Source organism: Heterocephalus glaber, unplaced genomic scaffold (assembly GCF_053883595.1).
Source record: "Heterocephalus glaber isolate CG9 unplaced genomic scaffold, H.glaber_assembly_v1.0 deba00001531, whole genome shotgun sequence".
NCBI classification, from domain to species: Eukaryota; Metazoa; Chordata; class Mammalia; order Rodentia; family Bathyergidae; genus Heterocephalus; species Heterocephalus glaber.
Genome location: NW_028258329.1, coordinates 6,371,868 through 6,396,421, shown reverse-complemented (window position 1 = coordinate 6,396,421; position 24,554 = coordinate 6,371,868). Strand labels below are relative to the sequence as shown.

General features: G+C 39.7%; 1 protein-coding gene across 5 annotated transcripts in view; it reads right to left on the bottom strand.

Annotated features, from left to right (window-relative positions):
* The window catches only part of Cers3 (ceramide synthase 3), a 131,814-nt gene that overhangs the window by 18,611 nt on the left and 88,649 nt on the right, over positions 1 to 24,554 (bottom strand). For 4 of the 5 annotated variants that reach the window (XM_021264747.2, XM_087188287.1, XM_004852681.3 and 1 more), the window contains one exon: positions 17,067 to 17,220. In XM_021264747.2, coding sequence (XP_021120406.2) covers positions 17,067 to 17,220 — 154 coding nt within the window. Of the gene's footprint in view, positions 1 to 15,005; positions 15,210 to 17,066; positions 17,221 to 24,554 lie in introns of all 5 variants that reach the window. The other variant, XR_002397469.2, reaches the window with a different exon arrangement.

Sequence of the window (24,554 nt, the reverse complement as noted above, 5' to 3'; positions counted from 1 at the left end):
GTGCCGTGAACAGGCAAAAAGGACTGTTGAATACTGACTCCCTCAGCCCTTGGGGGCACTCTGCCTTGGACTGGAGCTGCCAGAGCTCAGGTACCCAGAGTTGCTGTCATTGCCTCCTGCTTTGGGCCTCGCCTCAGTTTACCTAGTTTGGTATACAAACATCAACGTCAGGTGGCGTGAAGTAATGAAGGATAGGAACGACCATCCTAGACTCTGACTATAAAAGCTGAATGAAAATTTTCAACAAGTAAAAACCTTTGTTCATTTTGTTCTACTAACATGTCTTCCTCATAAATGTAATTTGCTGAACTAGAGACAAGAACCTGGGTAGCTCAAACTTGGATCCTGCACTTCCTACAAAGAGAAAGATGTGTGCAGAGAAGGGCAGTTGACGGTGGCTGCCGCCCATATGTAATCAATTTTGTTAGGCACAAGATGTGGCCCAGAGTTTAAGGGAGTGGGGTATAGAACATGCCAGGAAGAAGAAACCACATGTATAAAGGGCCTGAGAAAGACAGGGAAACGATCTTGACATTCTCGGGGACCAGGAAGACCAGTACCGCTCTAGTAGATAAGAAAGATGAAGCGTGACTTGGGAGGGTGAGTTCACAGGCTCAGCACAGACTAAGGCTGCATGTGCAAATTCACTTCCAGGTTCAACTGGAAACCACAGGGCAGCACAATTCAAGGTGCTGAGAATACATCAGCAGAGAAGGGAAGGGACCTGCTCCTGAGTGAACTTCTGCTCCATGGAGCACATAATAGTGCTCTTTGTTGCTGTGCAAAAATGGCTGGAGGGAATCAGAGTTATCCTAGGAAGCACATTTAGGAGGCTGGGCTAACAGTCCAAGAGAGAAATGTTAGTGGCTTAGATTGTCGCGCTGTCATCAAAGATACAGAAGACGTATTGCCCAAGTAAAAACCATGTCAAAAGGCATCTGGGTTTGAAAGGATCCTGTAAGATCCTCTCATTTAGCTTCCATCTGAGGTTGATATACTCTTTATAATAACCTGAAAAAAAGATGTGCAGGCTGCTATCTGTGAATCTCCACTAACTCATTAATTGCTTCCTTTTCTACAAGGTGCTGAAATCTGCCTCCTTGTAGCTTCTCCCCATTATTCCAAGTTCCACCTATTTGAATTAGCCCAAAAAACCTATATACTTCCTTCAAGCATTGGTTAATTTTTCAAACATTTAAATACAATTAACTGTTCTTTGAGGTGAACATTCCTGTTTGTTATGGTTTTGGTGTTCTTTGTCTCCTGAGAGTTCATGTGTTGGAAACTTGGTCCTCAGTGTGTTGATGCTGAGAGGTGCTGGAACCTTTGGGAGGCAGGACCTAGCAGAAGATAGTTCCATTATAGGGCATCACTCTCAGCAGGGATTAATGCAGTTCTCAGGGCACCCTGTTGAGCTCCCACGGGAATGGGCTGTTATAAAAAGAACAGAATTTGCTTCTTCCCACTCTCTGGCTTCCTGCCTCACAATGTGACCTCTTATGCATGTGCTCCCAAAACTGTGATGACTTCTACCCTCAGGCCCTCACCAGAGGCCAAGGAGATTGAGTGTGCCTGATCTTGGACCTTTGGGCTCCAAATCTATCACTAAGTAAATGTCTTTTCTTTATAAAGTACTCATTCTTAAGTATTTGTGATAGCAATGGAAAATAGACTAATACACCATTTCCTTCTGTTGATCCTCATATAAAACACAGCACTCAATTGCCTCACCATCCTGTTTCTTACGTGAACACATTCCTACCCACAACCATCACCCTGCCTTGTACAATACATGTAACACAACCGGCATTGCTTAGTTAATACAGGACTTCCCACTACATTCATCTCTACCACCAGAAAAGTGAGTACAATAAATTTAAAGTCAAAGTCTGACATCTATGTTTTCGGTTTTATTTCTGACATAATGTTAAAAGATACTTTAGAATTCCAACATTGTTATCATTTCTACATGATTTAGTTTAATGTAACTACCTTGGGGCTTTGGTCTGTATTCCTCAGAAGTGCCTGCAAGGTAACTAAACAAAGCAAACCTTGACAGTGAGAAATAATACATACAGATGCTAGCTGGAAACAGACTCACTTCCAGTAAATGAATAACCTCTGCCCAAGCACTTCCACACACCTCTGGGAACATTTGCAACTATGGCTTCAATAAAATCCTAGTTGTATTTTTGAAACGCTGTAACTAAATGCTGTGCTTGGGAATGTGAGGCTTTGCAGTAATGTCAAAAGCCCAGGAGGCTGTGAATGACTCATAATGTCCCACTGCTTTGTGAATGACTCCACATCTAAATCTGTACTTGGCAGTGAAACAAAGAGCAATATAATAAGCATTTTATGCCATTTTGAAAGCAAACTTCTAGCTTTCACTGTATGAAAAAAGAAGCACATTTAGTCCAAGTTCAATTTTCTAAACTACCAGCAAAACACATTCCTTTTTGTTATATTAGTTTTTATTATCCAAGTTGACAAGGTCACAGAAAAAAAAAACAATTGAGTTTCTCTTTTTTCTCCTCAAAGGAGTTGTATTAAATTTAAATTGGGGTCTATGAAACCTGGCTGCACATGGACATTTTCCTCTTAGCTACATGGAATATGAATTTTCTAGGCCAATGCTTCTCAAGCTTTAACATCACATGAATCATCTTGGTTCTTGATAAACTGTAGATTCTCAGGCAGGCGGTTGCTAGTGGGGCCTGAGGTGTTGCAATTTTTTAATTAGTACACATTAGTACTACAGAATAGTGAGCTTTGTTTTAGAGAGATTGGTACATGCATATAATGCATCTCAATCATTTTAAATCCCATTAGCCATTCCCTTTCCTCTCCCCTCAACCCCTTCCCCATCGCCAAAAGTCTCCCTTCTAGTTTCCTGTCGAGGTGTTATACCTTTAGCAATCTCTGAGCAATACCTGGACTGAGGGCTCCAACCAATCTGCTCAGCAAGGCTATTTTTAGCCCATAGGCCCTCTCTAGATTGCTGCTTTCAGTGAAAAGGAGGAGTTGAAGCAAAAAGTTATCTAGGGCGCTCTTAAGTTTTAGGGCTCCATAATTTCAAATGGTTTTGATTTCCTTCATCTCTGTAGTTTATGATTAACTCTTCCATCCAGAAAGGCAGTATAAAATTACAGGTACATTCCACTTTATATAATCAATATTTCTTGATAATTAGTAAATCATTTTGCAAAAGAAATTCATGTTTCTAATTCTCCAGGAAAATGTATTATTTAAAGAATTCTGTTTTTCTACTAAGAATCTCAATGTGCTTATTTTAACAGGCTGAATTTTAATTTATTGCTGTTAACAGAGAGCGCCTATGTAAAGTGAAAGTCGACTACTTTGGTTAAAACTCGCAAGAGGCAAGTGTATTCGGAGGTCGCGTAAGTTAACCGTTTTTGGGGAAGAGTACAGATACCTCTGGATTTTAGAAGGTCAACCAAGTAAATGGAGGGACATCCGTAGACCCATTTCCAGTGATGAAGTGGACACACGCAGCTTATTTTCTCTACTTAATCTAGTAGATCTCAATCCCAGGTGCAAATTAGAGTCACTTAGGTTGGAGAAGAAAACTGTCAAAAATTTCAATGTCCTACCTCATTGATTTTGATATAGCTGGCCTGATTTGGGGCCTGGCCGTGAGCATACTTTTGGCATTGTGATCAGTCACAGTTGACACAGCAGGTATGAAACAAGCTGGCCTGAGGTAAATACCTGGAATTCTGGGAGATCTTCTTAAGAGTGTGAGCAGTATACATTTTTCTATATTGGCCTTAAAGATGCTTATAATATTTCCCTGATTAAAATATGTATCAGGAAAAATCATGACTTTTTCATGAGCTAGCTTATATAGACTACTCCTGAATTCATTTAGTGGGCCTCAGAAACACTAGTCCTCAGAAATATTTTAAGCCCCTGTCACCAAATGTCGTGCTTTCCCACTCTCAAAAGGCTCAGAGGATAATATGATCAAGCAAAACCAAGTTTAACAAGAAGGAAGTTCACTTCCAACAAGAAAAGAAAAAATATCACCAATACCACGGAATTCTCAAACAGAAGAAAGTAGACAACAGCCCATATGAAGAAGGATTAATAGTTTAAATCAATTTCAAGCTCAACAGGAATTAAGGCATGTGACTATCAGCAACTCTACACAAAAGTAGGCTACATTCACGTAGGCAGAGTTGCCAGAAAAGCAGACCCAACAGACCTGCCTGACTGTGTATTAATCAGACCATATCTCAAGAACTGCCCAGTTCCAGGGGCAACATTTATAGGATCCAGATAAAATGGAACAGGAACGTGGTCAGGTAGCTGGGAAGATGCTACAGCATACATCCTTGGAAGGATGCCCTCAAGCTTGTGGCTAGAAAGTGGGGAGAGGAGGCTGGAAGCTGGCAGGGTAAGAGTGCAAATTTGGGAAGCACAGATAGAATCACACAGAAAGAGAAAGGGAAACTGCTGCCACAGGCTGAAACCCTGATACACGGCCTTGATACACAGAAAGGGACACAAACAATGGGAGACGGGAAATGGCAACCTCTGAGAAGCCAAACTCAAGAGAGCGAATCAGGGATATCTAACATATTACTAAATTAATTTGGGCTGTTTTTTATTTTTAAATGTCACTATTAAATCATTTAAAAATGTATATGTGGCTTACATTATATTTTTATTGGACAGCACTTACCTATAGGAAATATCAGAAACAAAGAAGGAGCCACCTAAACATTATACTTGGTTGAAAACTCAAACAGGTTGCACCAGAAGCTATAGTTATTTAAGACATACTAGAAAAATAGTGATTGATTACCCTAGCTCAGTGGTGGTGAACTTAGGCAGGCATGCTGCAGCAGGCTGTTTATATCACTGAAAGCTCTAAAAGCTTCCCCATCACTGCCCTAGCACCTTAACCACTAGAAAACTGGGTCAAATAGATGGAACAAAGTTTTTAGATATTGCTCAGAAAGCAGCTCAGAACTGAAATTCCTGAGAAAAGGGAAGTAAAGAATGAGAACCCTACAACTGCAGCAGCTCACTGCTTGGGTGCAGTTTCTAAACTGAAGCACAGCAAAGAACCCAAACAAAGCCCAGCGGTGCCACTGAGCTGAGGACAGCGAGGGTTGGAGTTCCCTAACCCTAAGGAAGTTAGAAACTGTGGAGCAGAATATGAGAGAGAAGGGAGATGCAGAAAAAGACAGCACCCTCCAGATACTGTAGTGCGGTTCCTTCTGATTTGGGGGTGAGAACTGATCTGTGCATATGTATGAGGAAACTGCCTAGGGCCAGGAAAAGAATGGAGTCACCAAAAACAAACCCAGGAGCTCATACTGGTTGGCAATCTGTTGTCCTCTCACTACCAGAGTTTAAAGAACTCTTAAAACGTGGGCATCCAGAAGAATACCAAGCGGGACTCTATGTAACAGTTATAGACTAAAAACTATTCTATTCTTACCTTAACAAAACTTAAAGGCAAGCCTTGAGAAGATCAAACTTATTACAAGTAACTTGGCTCCATGCAAAAAAAAAAAAAAAAAAATCCAGCACAATTTAAAGGAATACAACAATATCTAGCTTCCAACTATGTAAAATTCAAAATGTCTGACATCCAATTAAACAATTACAATATTTGCAAAGATGTTGGAAAATATGACACATACCCAGAAGAAAATTCAGTTAATAAATACAGATCCAGAAATGTCAAAGATGATGGAATTGGCAAAGGTTTTAAAATAGTGTTTGTAAATATGCTGTACATAGTCAACGAGGCAAAGAAAAACTGAAACATAATAAGGAGAGAAACAGAAGATTCAAAAAAGACCAAAATGGAATTATAGAGATAAAAATAAAAGATCTGGAATAAAATAGCACACTAGATATATAAACTGCAGATTAGACACTATAAAAGAAAAGATGAAAAGCTTTGAAGACAGAAATATAAATTGTTCACATTGAACCATTGTAGGGGAGTCTTAAAATGAACAGAACTTTAATGACTTATGAGTCAATAAAAGTAATAACTGAAGCTCCGGAAGAAGAAGGCAAAGAGATGATAGAAGAAATTTTGAAAAATCTGTTGAAATCTGAATTTGCCCAAAACTATAAATTCACAGATTCAAGAAGCTGAAACCCAGTGCTATAGAGAAAAATCACAAACTAGCCAGAGAAAAATACACTTTTTTTTTTGGTACTGGGTATCGAACTTGGGACTTGGAACCTTGCTCTTGCAAGGCAGGCGCCAGAACCACTGAGCTAAATCCCTGGCCCAAAATACACATTATTTAGAGTAACAAAGGTGAGATGTTAACACACATCTCACTAGAAAGTATGTAAGCCAGAAGATAGCACAGCAACAGCTCTGAGGTACAAGAAGGAAGGGAGGAATTCTAAATGCAGCAAAAGTATATTTTTTAAATGAAGCAAAAAATAAAGAGTTTCAGACTAGCTGGACATGATGGTGTATGCTTGTAATTCCAGTACTCTGGGAGGCTGAGGCAGGAGGATAGCAAATTGGAGCCCAGCCTGCGGGACACCTTAGCAAGATCCCATCTTAAAATGGGGGGGGGGGGGGGGCGTGGCTCAGTGGGAAGTCCCAGCTTCAATCCCCAGTACCACACAAAGAAAAGAAGGAAAGAAAGCCCCCAGTTAAACAAAAATAGAGAATTTACTGCCAGTAGATCCACACTGCAAGAAATATTCATGGGGAAAAAAAGGACAGACAAAAAAAAATGATACCAGATAAACATTTGTATTCATACAAAGGAATGAAGACAGGCAGAAGTAAACCTCTAGATAAAAATAAAAAATATTAAATTTTTTACTCTTTTAGAAAATAATTGACAGTTTAAAGTGAAAAATAGCAAAAAGAAGTTTATTTTATATGCAATTAAATGCATATATAATAAAAATGAATAGCACAAAGGAGTAGAGTGAAAAGATAAACAGTACAGTACAAGGAAACTTTGAATCATCCAGAAACAATATCATTTCTTTGTTTGGAGAAGAAAATGTGAGCACTGCATGGAGGGAAGTGAGCACATCTGCACAGGCAGTGCTTCTCAGGAGGGTGATTTTTCCTTGCAGGGGACATTTGACAACAACTGGACATAGTTCAGGTTTTCACAATGGGGGTGGGCAGCCCTAGCATCTAGTTGGCATCCTACCATGCCCAGGACAGCCCCACATAAACAATTATTGGCCTCAAATGTCATCAGTGCCCCAAGTTAGAGGCTACCTGCTGGGCTGAAGCTGCCTCATGGAGAAGGGAGGCCCAGTGTGATCGCTGAGATCCAATGAAGTGTGGCCTGTGAGACCGGGCCAGGAGGACTACTGTCTCCATGGTGACTGAGAATGGGCAGATGAGGCAGGCAAAGGCAACAGATCTGCCACCTCCAGTCCTTGGCTCCCTACACTTCCTCTTGGCAAGCCCTTGGGTAAGCCTCTTGGCAAGGCCAGGCCTTATTTCAACCCCTTTCCTAGGTTGGGGCTACCTGCTATACCCAACCCCAACACACACTCACTCCGGAACCTTGGAAGATTTCCTCACCAGGCATCTTGACAGAATGTTTCCAAGCCCTCTGGGCTGGGGCACAGGAACCTATCTCCCACAAGGACACAGCCTGAGAGAAATGAGTTATCTTGGGGGTGATGGAGGGAGAGGACAGAGTAATTGGCTTGAAAGAGGAAGAGGAAGCAACTGGCTTGGAAAGTATGGAATGTAAGGTTCCACATTTATAATACCACCATTGCTTATACCCCACGGTTTAGGGAGTAATTTCACATGTAGCATTTGATACTCACAACCCTGTAAGCAACGTAGTGCAGGTATTAACCCCAATGGAAAACAGAGCTGAAAAAAACTGAAGACTTCTCTAAGGCCTCACACTTAAGGAAGTGCTTGGAATGCTGAGCCCTCTGATCCCTAGGGTGCCCACTGACATAGAAGAAACTCGATCTTCTTCTTAAGCCTGGGGCGGGGAAACCACAGATGGAAGATCATGTGGATGGTGTGGGCCACAGAAACCCCTGGGGACCCAGGCTCTAATACCCCTCAGTGGGAGCTTGCAGCTGGGTTCCTAGCTGAGTGTTACCCTGGGCTGACAGGAGCTGCCTTACCCAGTGTTAGGTCCCCTCCCCAGAGGGCAGCCCATATCCAGTGATGGGTGAAGGCCCTGCCCCAGCCTCATGTGGGCCATCTCTGAAGGGCCAGCTGGTTCTAGAGCTCTCTGGAGGGCTGGTGAAGGGCTCTGTAATAGCTGCATCACAGTTCAAATTCTCCTTGTGTCCAACCTAACTGCCCTTTCTCCCTCAAAGTTGTGCAAGTACAGATACCTGCAAAATGTTCTTGTGTATGGACACACACACACACACACACACACACACTTCACCTGACATGAGGAAGAAAAACAAGAGCAACAGAAAGCTCCAAAGTAGGCCATGTTTGCTTCAGGCCTCCTCTATGGCCTCAGAGGGCTTCATCCTCCCCTTTTTCCTCAAGACCCCAGGGCAGTCCCAACAGCCTGGACTTCCTTCACATTCTTCAGACAGCCCACACCCCAGTAAGTGGGTAAAATTACAGTGCAGGTAGAATTAAATGCTACCATGCAATCACTATACAGGTGATAAGTCACCTGGTGTGGCTCCCATGTAGGGCCAGTCTTGACATTACCAATGTCTCCACTGCAGCCAGTTCTCAGTGGAGGCCTCCAGGGATGAGTCAGTGGTTCCAGCCTAGCTAAATGACAGGAAAGCCAATTCTGCTTCCTTGAAAGACATGACCACATTTCCAGATTCATACTGAAAACATTCCAGAAGCATACGAACTTCTTGGAGCAACAGTGCATAAATGACAGGTTAAGTCAGGCCTCTGAGTACAGGCTGGGGACCATGCAGAGTGTGTTTCCATGCTGCTCTGCTTGAGATTTCCCAAGCTGCTGCATGCAGCAAGGAGACACCACTGGAAGAACACAGCCCCCTCAAGAGCCCAGAGCCCGACAGATGGTACATTTACTGTTCCTAAAACAGAACATGGACCAAGCCATCTGCATCATAAATCATTCAAGCACTAAAGCCCACATGATAAATCAAAATGAAAATGTTTTAAAAACTAATTCCTTTTACCCTTGTCTACAAATGGAATGTTTTCAGAAATAAAATTTCTTTTGTGTTATATGACGTTCTCTTCTGAGACTTTCATAGTGAGAGTACAGAGGTGGGCACAGGATGTGGCCACAGAAAACAGAGGGGATTAACAGGGACAGAGCTGACCGGCATGGCGTCTCCTACACACCTGTTTTTACCAATCTCTCTCATCCAAGAGCCCATTAACGAAGTTTTCACATCCTCGTGGGGTGTGTAGATTTATTAACAAGCCATGAATTGTGCCTGTCCCCCTTGTCTAAAGCTCAGATTCCACATAAGATATCTGAGTGTGTGCCTGTTTTTATGTGCATGTGAGTGTCTCTCTACTAATAAAAAGGAGATGGTCTGTTCTTTTCAGGGTTACATAAACATTCATTCCATTTTTGTGAAATGATTTCTAAAATCAGGGGTGCAAGAAATGTCAGAGCTTCTTTGAGCTCTTTGTACTTGGATCTTCCCCACCCTTCACCCTCATTTCCAACTGTAACAAGATATGGCAAGTGGCTCAGGGGACATCATGGTCACCACTTGGGAAAGAGGGCAGAAATGCAAGATTTGAATGCCACAGGTATCAGTGAAAGCTTACCCTAGGCAGCTCTCCTTCTGAGTAAGCCCCTTCACTTGGCAACTCTTCAGTTGACTTCCTACTAGTCAAATGATTTGGCTAGTCCAGAACCTCTAAAGAACTAGTATTTTGAAAATAATTGTTAGAAACAATATTTAGACAAGAAATGTAAGCATGTACAAAGGGAACTTATATGTGATAAGGCAAGTATGGCAAGTCTTTCATGTAATTAAAGAATGCATGGGCAACTGCAGGGAAGTGAGGCCTGCTGGTTTTACATGGACACCAGCAGCTGAAACCTTCATGGGGTAGCAGTCTTCAGCCAGCTCTGGGTGGCATCCAGCTGCTTTCTATACCTACTTCCAAAGGAACAGAGGGTGGACAGAAGAAAGGCAACATGAAATATTCTTTTACTTTAAAAAATGCTAATATAATCTGTTCCCATCAGAGGTCAGTTTGCCTGGAATTAAGAGTCATAAAGATGTGCTGGTGTGTCAGCTGCAGAGGCACTGCCACACCTGAGTGTGGTCATCACGCCACCGTCCCAGCAAAAAGAGGAGTCATTTTAGAAAACAGCAATAGGAGAATGGCTTGCAAAAAAGATTCTGAACATCCAAGTCCATGAGAATGCCAGGATAATGTTAACCTGGGGTAGAGAAAGCATATTTGAGCTGGACGTAGTTTTGCACACCTGTAATCCCAGCACTCTGGGAGGCTGAAAATGGCACGTTTGAGCTCAGCTTGGGTAACTTAGTGACTTAGTGAGACCCTGTCTCAAAATTAAAAAAAAAATTTAAACACTGGAGCTATAGCTCAGTGTGAAGGCCCTAGGTTCAATCCCTAGTACCACACGCGTGCACACACACACACACACACACACACAACTGAAAGCCAGTTCACTGTGTCACTGTGTCTGTCCCAGTCCTGATCTGCACAACCATGGGATGGGAAGCCCCTTTCCTCTCTAAGCCTTTGACTAGCTCTGCAAGTAAATCCCTCCTTTCTGGTATGCATCCATCTTAGATTACAAATGTGCTTGGGTCTTTTCCCGAACACTCATCTCAGTGCCCTTGTGGTACCTGTGGATCAAATACAGATCAAGGGCAAAGTAACAGTAATTTCATGGGGGCAGAAGAGCTGGGAAGAGGTGGATGTACTCGAGCTCTGACTCTCACCTCATAATATATTTTCTTGCTTTTATTATCTAAGAGCAATGAAGATAATTATCTTCTTGAAAAACTCTTATCCTTTCATGTTTATAAAAACACAGGCTTATGATTGCTTTAAACTAGAAAAACTCCTAATGGGATGGCTTTAATGATATTTTCTAAAATGCCTTCTATGAAGGGCTGGAATTAATTATTTGCAAAGTAGTGATGTCAAAGATAACAAAGTAAAGTCAAAGATACAATTATGAAATTCATGAGAGCTGGGCATAAGCCAGACTAAATGCACACCCAGCAAAATACAAAAACACAGACACATGGGAAGGGATCACTTGTTTTGAGGGCAGGTGCTCACCAAAGTGAACACCAGGGGTGCAGAAGAGCACAGCATTACAACATGGGCTCTGCAGTTCCTGGCTTCCTGGGTGTGAATCCCATCATTGTGTGAAGACAGGGGCAAGTCATGTGACATCTTCACCCATCCTCACTCTCCTCTTCTGTAAAGAGATAGTAACAGTGGCTTCATGGAGTGACCAGGAGGCTTACTATCAGCACAAATTCACAAATGTGGGTGTGAGTGGTATGCTCTACATAGTAGCAAGCCTTGAGAAGAGGAGCCAAGGGTCTGGGTGGACATATAAATTATCTAGGAAGTCTATCGTGTTGTGGCAGCAGATATATAATGGACAAGAATATTCAAATTAGAAATTCTTTTAGCCAAGCAAATTAGTAGTTATTTTTAGCATCAGAAATTTACAAATCCCACTATTGTTTCTTGAAGAAACTGTCAAACTAGGTAATCTGAATAAATATTAAGGAATATAGAAATATATATTGAAAGTATTTTTATAATACTTTATTTCAATTGTTAATCTTTGTGATGTATTTATGAAGGTTTTTCAGCAAAATGCATTTTTCATGTCTGCTACTATCTACTAATGTAAGAGATTGAGCAACTTTTTGAATGTTATAGACTTTGTATTTCTTCCCTAATATACTGACATCTGAGAGAATGTGTCAAAAAAAGATCATCTGGAATGTAAGTCATGAAAGTTAGCTGGCAGAAGACAGCTTAGGAAACTGTCATTGGAACCCTTGGCTGCAAACCAAGGATTCGATACCTGATATCAGCTGCCACACCATCTCTCTAGGCAAAATGAAGAGGCTTAACCATATTCCAGGCAGAGTTTCCAAATGTTATTTGGCACAGTTGCCGAGTACTACACAACTTGTAACTTACAGGCTCTTTGTGATTCAGTAGAAGGAAATTGTGTAAGGAATACTGGTAATGATGATGGCAGCTTACAATGTGGCTGACATTTGAAGGACATTATACTATAAGCAGGTACTGATATCAGCATCCTAGTTTACAGGTGAGGAAACTGAAGCAGTGGACAGAAGGAAAATGCCCAAGATCCCTCAGCCAGGGGATGGCAGAGCTGAGGCTTAATTCTACACAGAATTGTACTCTTGGCTCCCTAACTGTTTTACTTGAAAGTGATTCTGGATTAAAAAAACAACAGAACAGGGCTGGGGATTTAGCTCAGCGGTGCCACCAACTGTCCTGCAAGTGCAAGGACGCGAGTTTGATCCCCAGTACCAAAAAAACCACAACAGACCATTTTCTTGTCCTTTAAAAAAGTTTAAAAGTTTATTTGTGCTGCACTTTAAACTATCATTTTGGTTACTCAGTTTATTTATATACTCATAATTGTTTACTTCATACAAGTATTTTAAATTAATTTTCTAGGTAGTTATTTTCTGCCTTTAATTCAAATGAAGAGTAAGAAAAATGGTGAAGTACTATAAGTTAGGAGACCTGAGTTCTAGTCTGGGCTTCCTCATGAAGTCACTGTGTGGACTAGGCCTAGGGCTCAGTGTCTTCCTGTCTATTACATGTTCCTTTCTTTAACTGAACCAGTGTAGGGTATGCAAAGTGTCATCTGTGAACTTAAGAAACATTGACTGTTGAGTTACAGATGGCTGGGGCAGGTTGCCAAGGGGCTAGTGTCTCCATCCTGGCTTTAATGGTTGCGTGCTCCAGCTCCCCCTGCACATCTTGGCTATTCACCAATGTAAGATGTCACAGAGACGTGCCTGAGCTGGCCAGGACCCAGTATGATACTTAGAAAGAAAAAATAAAAGCTCAGTGATGATCAAGTTCTCTTAAGTAACATTAAACAAAAGGATATTATATTTCTTCTAATTTTCTCTAAAAGCACCTCTCATGTATGTAAAGAGAACGACAAGATGAATGTGTCACTCTGTCATGTTCCTGATGTGATGTGTGTTGGTTGGCAGTTCATCGCAAAATAACCCATTATATAGGACTCATGGGTTTCAGTGCCAAGCCTTATGCTCAGGCAGCAAGATGGTTGAGAATGCAAGGTCTATATAAATTAGCATCCTGAAACCGTATCATCATCCCTAGTTTACAGGTGAGGAAATGGAGGCAGTAGATACAAATATGCTTAATAACAGAAATGCTAAACACTTCTTAAACAGAGTTGAAAACTGATTTACTTTTTCTTCTAAGAATTTCCTCTCCTCCTCTTTGTAATGCAACCATGACTTCAATTTTTAAGATATTCAAGAAAAAAAGCAAACAGTAGAAGGCCCTATTCATAATATGCTATGTCTACAAGAACTTCATTGTTTAGGGAAAATAAGATGCAATTATTGCAAAACATTACTAGTTTTAGGAAGTATAATAATTTTCTTCTCTTCACTGTGCCATGCAAATTCATGGAGATCAAAACTGATTAATAATTTTGTAACTTTCCACTCAAAACAGTGTGGTCTGTTTCCCCAAATTACTTATTATTTGCATATTCAAAATTATTTATGGAGAGCCTTTCATATGTAAGGAATTAAAGGGACAAATTCTCAATCTCTGTTATAAGGTTAAAAAAATTTTTGGAAGTCTATGAGCAGCACTTCCATTTTTAAAGCATCAAGAATTAGTCACCTTAGCAACAACTAAAGTTTCATTAAATGCTAAACACTTTTTAAATAGGGTTGAAAATTGATTTACTTAGTCCTCTAAGAATTTCAACTTCTGCTGCTACTCCTATCCTCTTCTCTGAAATGCAACTATGTTTTCAAATACCATTTTTTAAAAGGAGGCTTTATGGCTTTGGAGGAATAAGCTGATTTCACAGCCAGTTTTGCCACTGCTGTGGAAAATAGAATGCATATGCAAGCCAGCTGAAGTCATAGGACTGCAGGGATTAGGGCTGCAGGGGCCTCCACCACTGCTGTCAAATTGCAATTGGAAACAGCTTTTGCAAAGGACAGCATGAAAAATCAGGGATTCTTGTCTACAGTTCACCAGCCTCCTGACTTTCTAATCAGGCCTGGCATGACACATTGGAGATCAGAAATGTGAAAATCACAGTGAACCTAAACAAGGGTATCTTCTGGCTTCCAAGCTTTGCCCTCCCCGGGTCCCTTCCAGGCCTGTAATTACCATCACTCACCAGTTAATGAGAGCATAGTTTCTATGTGGGCAAGGGAGGTCCAAACAGCCTTGGCCAATTGAATTACAGGTTCAGATCAGAGCCTTCCCTTTTACGCCAATTACTGCATGTGAAAACTGTCTAATGGCTCAAATCTTAACCTCCTCTTGGTTACTTTGACTTTACAGTCACTTAGAGATAAGGTAACTTTTTTAGAGATCATAGAAAAACTATTTTGAATTTTCATGAACTGGAATCATTCAATGAAAGTTCTTTTCCCTGGCAATCCAACTTTAAGGAAGAGAACTCTCAAGGAGATAATCTCATATCAGTAATTCAAAAAACATTTAGATACAGCTCCATTTCCTATACCTCTGTCTAAACCTGGAAGCTAAAAAATGGCAAAACACCCAGAAGTCAATTATTACAATGTCTATTTCATTTGTCAATTCTTCAGGGATCTTTGAGACACAAGTAATGAAGTAGAAAAGTCCATTAATGAGAGATTTGATTTAAAAAATAGACTTACCCAACTAATTATCAGCCTATTCATTACATATAAGTTCCTCAGCCTGATAATGACATAATCTGTGTTGTACACGGATGGTAATACTCCAGAGCAGACCGGGTGCAGCTTTCAATTTGTAAGATGCTCACCTGAAACTTTCTTTGATGATTTCCAACAAACAAGAATGTGATTTGATTTTTTTCCTTGCTTTAAAGGTGCAACTCAAACTCCATTACTCAGTGGAACTTCCCTTGGCCCCTTGAGTCAATACATTTCTCTTTTATCTCCTCTTCCACAGCAAGTCCTTTGGACCTCTGTTTAGCATTGGACATTCTGTACATTATAGTGAGTTGCTGTAAGGTGAATATTTTCCACTAAATAATGGGCTATTTCAATAAAATCAGTGATTGTGTCTTACTCATTTCTATGGTTCTTCCCTTGTTCTGCTCTGGAATTAAAGTCCAGAACCAAGTTTAAAACAAAACAAACACAAAGCCTTGTATTGTCTAAAAGGTATCAATTTATTTTTATAGCCATGGGCCACATAACTACCTTTCAGTCAATGATGCACCATATATATGATGGAGGTTCCATAAAATTGTAATGGAGCTTAAAAATTTCTATCACCTACAAAGGTTGCAGTTATCCTAATTTTGTAGAACAATACATTAGTGTGCAATTGTGATGATGCTGGTGTAAACAAACTTACTGCATTACTAGTTGTACAAAAGTACAGCACAGACAATTCAGGGCAGCATGTAACACTTGATAATAAGTGACTAAGCTACTGGTTTGTGTATTTATCATAGTATACCTCTTATTTTAGGATGTATTTACAGGCATGCGCCACCATGCTCAGCAAGGGTGTATTCTTTCTATGCATTAAAAAGTGCATTATGCTGGGGATTTAGCTAAGTGGTGCTGCCGCCTGCCTCCCAAATGCAACGTCCTGAGTTCGATCCACAATACCAAAAAAAAAAAAAGTGTATTGTACAAGAGTATGCTGTGTTCCCAAGCAGCAGCATCATACATTCCATGCATCATACATCCTATGTTTAATGGATCACTTTTTTGGGAAGGGTGGGTACCGAAGATCGAGCTCAGGACCTTGTGCTTACGAGGCAGGTGCGGTGCCACTGAGCAAAATCCCCTGCATCATTTTCTCTTGTGCTTAATCTAACCTCATGGCCCTGGAAACAACAGTCTATACCATATATATATACACATATATATATGTATATATATGCACATATATATGTATATATATGTATATGTATATACATACACACATACATATTTGATAGATGCACATATATATGTGGGTATATACTAGCCTAGGAGTTTACCATATAGTAGCCAGTAATGGCGAATCTATGGCCTGCATGCCACAGTGGGCTGTTTGTTATCATTGAAAGCTCTAAAAGGTTTGCCATTACTGATCTTGGCTATGCCATCTAGGTTTGTGTGAGTATACTCTATAATGGTCACATAATGACCAAATCACCTAACAAGGCATCTTTCCAATGTGTCCTGTTGCTAAGTGATAATGCATGGCTGTATTCCGAGAAAGATGTTTTCAGAAATAAAGTATAGCCAAATGATGGAAAATATTTCACAGGGTAGAAACCATCTCAAGAATAGATCACTACTTGTGAACTGGATGCTCAGCAAAGGTAAAAATAAGCCTCTAAAATGATACTCAACTATCATCATACATCTAGTCCCAAACTAGAGAAGACTTTGACTCATTAGGGGATTCTTTAAACAGTAACTATCAGTTTGGGGATTAAAATTTTTACCCCCAAAAAAGCAAATTTGAATAAAGACAATTTCTCCTCCTCCATCTTCTTTTTGTTTTTCCAGTGCTGGGGACTGACCCAAGAGCATGCTAGGCAAGTGCTCTGCCACTGAACTACATATATCTTTAATCCCTAAAAGCAATTTTCTAAATGTACCTTAGAGACTTATTTATTAAAGGTCTACATTGTAGAGAAAATACTTACTAAGAATAATCAAACAATAGCTCAATGGTAGAGTGCTTGCCTGGAAAATAAGAGGCATGGGGTTTGCTCCCAGTAATATTAAAAATAAAAAAACCAAACCATACTTTAAACTACGAATTAACTTGAGTGGTCCATTGTTTGGGCCTGACCTTTAATCTGGCAATGAAGTTTACTTGCTAGGAACAATAATATTTGTATATCTCTTACCTTCCGTAATATATTTTTTTTAAGCATCTTCAGGATTAAGTAACCCCAGTAAACATGCAGGGCCTGTAGAAGCAGCAGCTGTAGGTTGAGGAAGATGTATGAGAAGAAAGGCTCGAGGTAGTGCAGAGGCATTATCAGCGTGCAATGTAAAATCCTGAAAAACCAGATGAAGGAATTTCATTACGGCCAAAGCATTTGTGAATGTTCAACAAGAAAACAATATTTTCTCTCCCAAAACATACAACACTTGTTTCATTTCTGTGATGTCCAGGAAATTCTCAAGAGAAACAATTGTGATATTACCTTTTATATCATTATTAGCAAGCCACAAAAAAGTACAATCTGTTTCCTGGGAAGAAAATGAAAGCAAATGACAATTTTATTGCCTACTCCTTACACTAGAGTGTTCTGTACCTCATTTTTCTCTTTTCGAATACAAACATATTCACTACCCTACTTAACTCCTGGGGAAGGGAAGGGATAAGGAACAAGTGAAGCAATTCATGTCAACATGGGTTATTACTGCCTTATGACACAGTCTCATATATTTGGCATCAAAATTGAATAGACTTCTACAAAAATAAAATTTACAAATAAAAGAAGTAGGGGTGTGTGTGTGTGTGTGTGTGTGTGTGTGTGTGTGTGTGTGTGTGTCTATGGTAGTGATACTGGGGATGGAACCCAGAGCTTCTCGTATTCTAGGCAAGAATTCAATCACTGAACTACAGCCCCAGCCCTTCACATTTCTAATTTTGAGACAGAGTCTCACTAAGTTGCTCAAGTAGGGCTCAAACTTGTGACCCTTCAACCTCAGCCTCCTGAGTTGTTGGGATTATAGGTGTGTTCCATTATTCTTGGCTTAAAAAAAGCTTTTAACAAAGCAAAAATTCCATGATTATGTTCACTTCCATTTCCTCAAGTGAACTGCGTACTTTATCAGTTTTATAAACAGACCCTTGGACACGATTTGAACTGCCCCTGATAACCCAGGATGCAGTGTGTCTTCAGATATTATTGTAATATGAAGGGCTAACAGTTCCTTTCCCAAATTTCATACACCATCATAATTTTAGAGCTCCTGGATAGATTTGTTTATAAGCACATTATTTATCTATAATGTAATTTATTGAGCCAGGGTTTGGCTCAGTAGAGCACATACACACCATATCTGTGCCCTGAGGACAATCCCCAGCACTAATAATAATGATAATAATTCCACTCAAATTGAGAAAATAAGAAAAAATCCCATGACTATTATCTTAAAAAAAGAATGTAATTTTGGTGTATTATTTTTCAGTTTTTTCCCCACGAAGATTTAATTATTAACATATAGTAAAATTCATGCTTTTGATATACAGTCCAATGACACATATATGTATGTGTTTGTGTAACTACCACCACAATTAGGATCCCTTTGTGAAGTCATATCCTCCTGACCCTCAAACCTGCTTACCACTACCAACTTGCTCTTTACCCTTCACTTTTATCTTTTGGGGGACACATTAAACGGAATCACTCAGTGTGTGAGTTTTAGAGACTGCCTTCTTTTACTCTGCAAAGTGCCTCTAAGACAGAGCATTGAGCACTGAGGAGGAGGTGAGCCTTCCAGGCTGCCTTATGACTGCCCCCGGTGCTGAGGAGCAGGGCCTACCCCAGCGCTGAGGAGGAGCCTTCTGGGGCACCATACGTACCACCGCCCCCAGGACCAAGGAACAGAGCTGCCACCAGCATGAAGAGGAGCCTTCTGGGCAGCTGAACCACTGCCCCCAGCACAGAGGAGCAGAGCCGCCACCCCACAGCACAAAGGAAGTGAGCCTTTCAGGCCACCATAACACTGCCCCCAGGGCAGACTAGCAGAGCCCCCCACAGCGCCGAGAGAGAGAGCCACACGTGTGCCAGCAGTACACACACCCCTCCCACTGCTGAAATGAGAGGACTTCCTGATCACCTAAAGAAATCCCAAAGGAAAACAACATGGAACAATCTAATATTCAACCACCAGACTCCCTGAACTGGCAACAAAAGAGGATCTGGAAAAAATGAAATCAAAAATAATTTCTAACGTAACAGCAGACACTGTGTCCATAGTGCAAGACATAATTAATAAATCTAGAGAGGACACAGACAAAAAAAATAGAGGAGCTGAGGAACATGATGGAATCCCAACATAGGAAACAAATGGAATCCATAAAACAGATGAAAACAGATTTCCAGGAGATTAAAAACCTCATTGAAAGTTTATGCAGCAGAATGAGCCAATGTGAGGACAGAATTTCAGATATAGAAGATAAGATTGCAAATAGTGACTAGGAAAAGAAAAATTTCTTTAAAATACTAAGGGACCATGAGAAATCAATCCAGCAGCTGCTAGACGATGCAAAGAAGAATAACGTAAGACTGGTCTGAGTCAATGAAGAAATAGGAAAGAGTGCAGATGACATAAAAAAACTGTTCAGAGAAGTGATGGCAGAAAACTTCCCAAGCAGGGGAAAAGAACTTGACATACAGATAAGTGAGGCATATAGGACTCCAGCTAGCCTTGATCAAAAAAAAAAACAAAACAAAACTACACGTAGCATGTAATAGTTAAGATTCCAGAAACCCAACAGAAGAACAAAATTCTACAAGCAGTTAAGAGAAAAGATCACATACAAACGAAAGCCCATCAGAATCATAGCAGACTTCTCAACACAAACCCTCAAGGCAAGAAGAGATTGGAGTGATATATTTCAAGCCCTAAAGGAAAACAGCCTCCAACCCAGATGGATGTACCCTGGAAAACTATCTCTCAAAATTGATGGAGAAATAGGATACTTTGGTGACAAAGAGCACCTTAGGAACTTCATGAATACCAAACTAGCACTCCAAAAAATTTTAGACAATATCCTAGGAAAAGGCAATGAGGATCACAACCCCAGGAAGCCCAGCAGAATCAATCCATCAGGCATGTCAAGAAATTAAATGTAAAGGGAGAGAATCCAACAAAAAGAAAGTCATGACAATGATAAGTCAATATGTATCAGTTATAACTATCACTGTTAACAGTCTCAATTCACCAATTAAAAGAAAAAGACTGCCAGAATGAGTCAAGAAGCAAGATCCAACAATATGCTGCATATAAGAAACATACTTAATTTAAAAAGAAACTCATAGACTGAAAGTTAAAGGGTGGAAAAACAATACTCCATGTGACAGGAACCCCCCAAAAAGCAGGAGTAGCTATCCTCTTTGCAGTTCAAGTGCATTTCAAACCAAAACTGATTAAGAGAGACAAAGAAGGACACTACATCCTTGTAAAGGGAACAATCCAAGAGGAAGAGATGACAATCATAAATATACATGCACCAAACACTAGTGCACCCAACTATATAAAACAAATACTAATGGACATGAAAAAATCAAATAAGCACTAATACAATAGTAGTGGGGGACCTCAATACCCCACTGTCACAAATAGATAGATCAACTAGACAAAAAATAAGCAATGAAATACCAAAACTCAAACTCTTGAACAAATGAACTTAACAGATGTTTACAAAGTCTTCCACCCCACAAAATCAGAATACATATTCTTTTCAGCTGCACACGGGTTGTTCTCCAAAATTGACCACATACTCGCTCACAGAACATGTTTAGGTAAGTACAAAGGAATTGAAGTTATTTTCTGTATATTAGCAGGCCATAGTGCGATGTAATTGGAGATCAACAACAAAAGAAACCCCAAGAATTTCACAAAACAAATGGAAATTGAACAACACACTTCTGAATAACCAATAGGTCACAGAGGAAATTGAAGAAATCAGACAGTTCCTACAATTAAATGACAATGACAGTGCAACATATCAGAATCTATGGGATACAATGAAAGCAGTCTTACAAGGGAAATTCATAGCAGTGAACACTCATATTAGGAAAACACAACAACCCCAATTAAACAACGTGATGCTGAACCTCAAGCTTCTTTTAGAAAAAGAAGATCAGGACAAACCCAAAGCTCATACAATGCAGGAAATTATAAAGATCAGAGCAGAAATCAATGCAATGGAGACTAAGAGAACAATACAAAAAATCAACAAAGCCAAGAGTTGGTTCTTTGAAAGAATAAACAAAATTGACAAACCCTTAGCCAAACTTATCATCAGGAAAAGGAAAGAAAAGGCCCAAATCCATGCTATTAAAAATGAAAAGAATGAAATTACAACAGACCGAGCAGAAATCCAGAGGATCATCAATACGTACTTTGAGAACCTATACTCCAATAAGATGGAAAACACAGCAGAAATGGACAGATTCCTAGATACATATGAATTACCAAAGTTGAATGAAGAAGACCTAAAAATTCTAAACAACCCAATATCAACCAATGAAATTCAAAACATAATTAAAAGCTTATCAACTAAGAAAAGCCTGGGTCCTGATGGCTTCACTGACGAATTCTACAAGACATTTAGAGAGGAACTACTGCCACTACTCTTTAAACTCTTCAACAAAATTGAAAGGGAAGAAATACTCCCGAATTCATTCCTGGAAGCAAGCATCAACTTGATCCCCAAAGCAAAGAAAGAGCCAACCAAAAAAGAGAACTATAGGCCAATCTCACTAATGAACATAGATGCAAAATTCCCTAATAAGAATCTGGCAAATAGAATGCAGAAGATCATCAAGAAGATCACACACGCTGACCAAGTGGGATTCATCCCAGGGATGCAGGGATGGTTCAACATACACAAATCAATAAATGTATTACACTAACTCTATCAATAGAGCCAAGGACAAAAACCATATGATCATCTCAATAGATGCAGAAAAGCATTTGACAAAAATCCAACATGCATTTATGATAAAAACTCTACAAAAAATTGGAATAGACAGTTTCTACCTCAATCTGATAAAAGCCATCTATGAAAAACCAACAGCCAATATCAAAAACTGAAATCCTTCACACTAAAATCAGGAAAAAGACAAGGATGTTCACTATCACCACTCCTATTCAATATAGTTTTGGAAACATTAGCCACACCAATTAGATAAGAGAAAGAAATAAAAAGAATAAAGATAGGAAATGAAGTCAAATTGTCATTATTTGCAGATGACATAATACTCTATATAGAAGACCCCAAGAACTGCACCAAAAGTCTTCTAGACTTCACAACCAATTCAGTAAAATAGCTGGATACAAGATCAACATACAAAAATCAATAGCTTTCCTCTACACAAACAACAGACTCACTGAGAGAGAAATAGGGAAAACAATAGCATCACAATAGCATCACAAATAGCTTTCACAATAGCATCCAAAAAACTAAAAGACCTAGGAAGCAACCTAACAAAAGAAATCAAAGACCTTTTCTCTGAAAACTATAGCACTCTGAAAAGAGAGATTGAAGATGATATCAGAAAATGGAAAGACATCCCTTGCTCATGGGTAGGAAGAATCAACATAGTAAAAATGGTCATACTTCCAAAACTGCTATATAGATTCAATGCTATCCCTATTGAAATCCCAGCAGCATACTTCATGGACCTTGAGAAAAAAATCCAAAAATTCATTTGAAACAAGAGACCTAGAATAGCAAAAGCAATTCTAGGCAACAGAAACGTGGCAGGGGGTATCACAACCCTCAACTTGAAACTATGCTACAAAGCTACTGTGATAAAATCAGCATGGTAATGGCAAAGAAACAGACCTGAGGACCAGTGGAACAGATTAGAAGATGCAGAAACAACTCCAGACACACTCAGCCACCTCATCTTGAACAAAGGAGGCAAACACCCTCACTGGAGGAAAGATAGCCTCTTTAGTAAATGGCACTAGAAAAATTGGGTTTCAACTTGCCAAAGATTAAAACTAGACCTATATATCTCTCACCATGCACTAAATTAAAATCGAAATGGATTAAAGATCTAAATATTAAAATAGGAACACTGAACTGGCTGGAACAGAGGTTAGGTAGAACTCTTGAAGACACTGGTATAGGAAAAGATTTTATGAACAAAACCTCAGTTGCACATGAACTAGCACAAACAATCAACAAGTGGGATCTCTTCTTATTAAAAAGCTTCTGCACAGCAAGAGAAACCACCAGCAGTGTGAAGAGGCAACCCACAATGTTGGAAAAAATTTTCACCTTCTGTTCCTCAGACAAAGGTCTACTATCTTGAATCTATAAAGAACTTAAAAAAATCAGACCTCCCAAATTTAAAGACCCAATCCAAAAATGGACATCTGAAATGAACAGACATTTCTCAGACAAAGAAGTAGAAACAGCAAATAAACATATGAAAAAATGTTCAACATCACTGGTCATTCGAGAGATGCAAATGAAAACAACGCTGAGATGACATCTTGCCCCAGAAACAATGGCTGCTATCATGAAATCAACCAATAACAAATGCTGGCGGGGCTGTGGGGAAAGAGGAACCCTGCTCCACTGCTGGTGGGAGTGTAGACTGGTGCAACCACTGTGGAAGTCAATATGGAAATACCTCAAAGAACTAGGACTGGAAGTCCTATTTGACCCAGCTAGTCCCCTGCTGGGTATCTTCCCCAAAGAACTAAAAGAATCATTCCACAGTGATATATGTGCACCCATGTTCACAGCAGCACAATTTGTAATAGCTATAACTTGGAAACAGCCCAACTGCCCATCATCTGGAGACTAGATAAAGAAATATGGGTTTTTTTATAAAATGGAGTACTACTCAGCCATAAAAAATGAAAAATTAGAGACACTTATTGCTAAATGGTGCATATTGAGGTGATACTCTTTAGTGAAATAAATAGGGCGCACATGTAAATACCGAATAGTTTCTCTAGTGTGAGAAACTGAAAGTGTAAAGAAGGACTAAAAGGTACAATAGACAATGTGAAATAGGAAGAAGAGGGGCAAAGGGGAAGGGGAAGTGGGAGGGGTAGGGGAAAGGAAAGAAGAGAATGGAATTAATATGAGAAAATGAAAAAATGGAAACAAAATCTTTGTAAATAGGGAGGGATGGAGGAGTTGAAGCGAGGGCAGGGGAATGGGGAAAAAATAACCAAAAGAGCTTATGTAAAGGTGCAAATTTCTAATGATGAATGTTATTATATTATATATCTAAAATGTACCAATAAAATTAATTTTAAAAAACATGGACCCTTCCACAATAAAATTTACATGCTATTGTATTCACCCTTGCACCTGTAACTTTTCTCTAGTCTCCCCCCCCCAACTTCTTTAGAATTCGAGCTGATTTCAGCCTCCATTGCAGCAATAATTACTTACATAAATTAGCTTCTCACTGGCAGTGGCCACAACCTATGGTCATCTATGTAATTCCTTTACCTGGCCCCTAGAGCCTTCCACCTTACTAGGTCTCCTATTTGGAATCTGTCAACATCAAAGTTGACAAAGGAACCTACTCAAAAATCTCTTTTTACTAGAGATATAAATTAGTAAACATACAACTGCTCATTGTGACCCATGCAAAGAGAAACGGACAGGGTTCTGA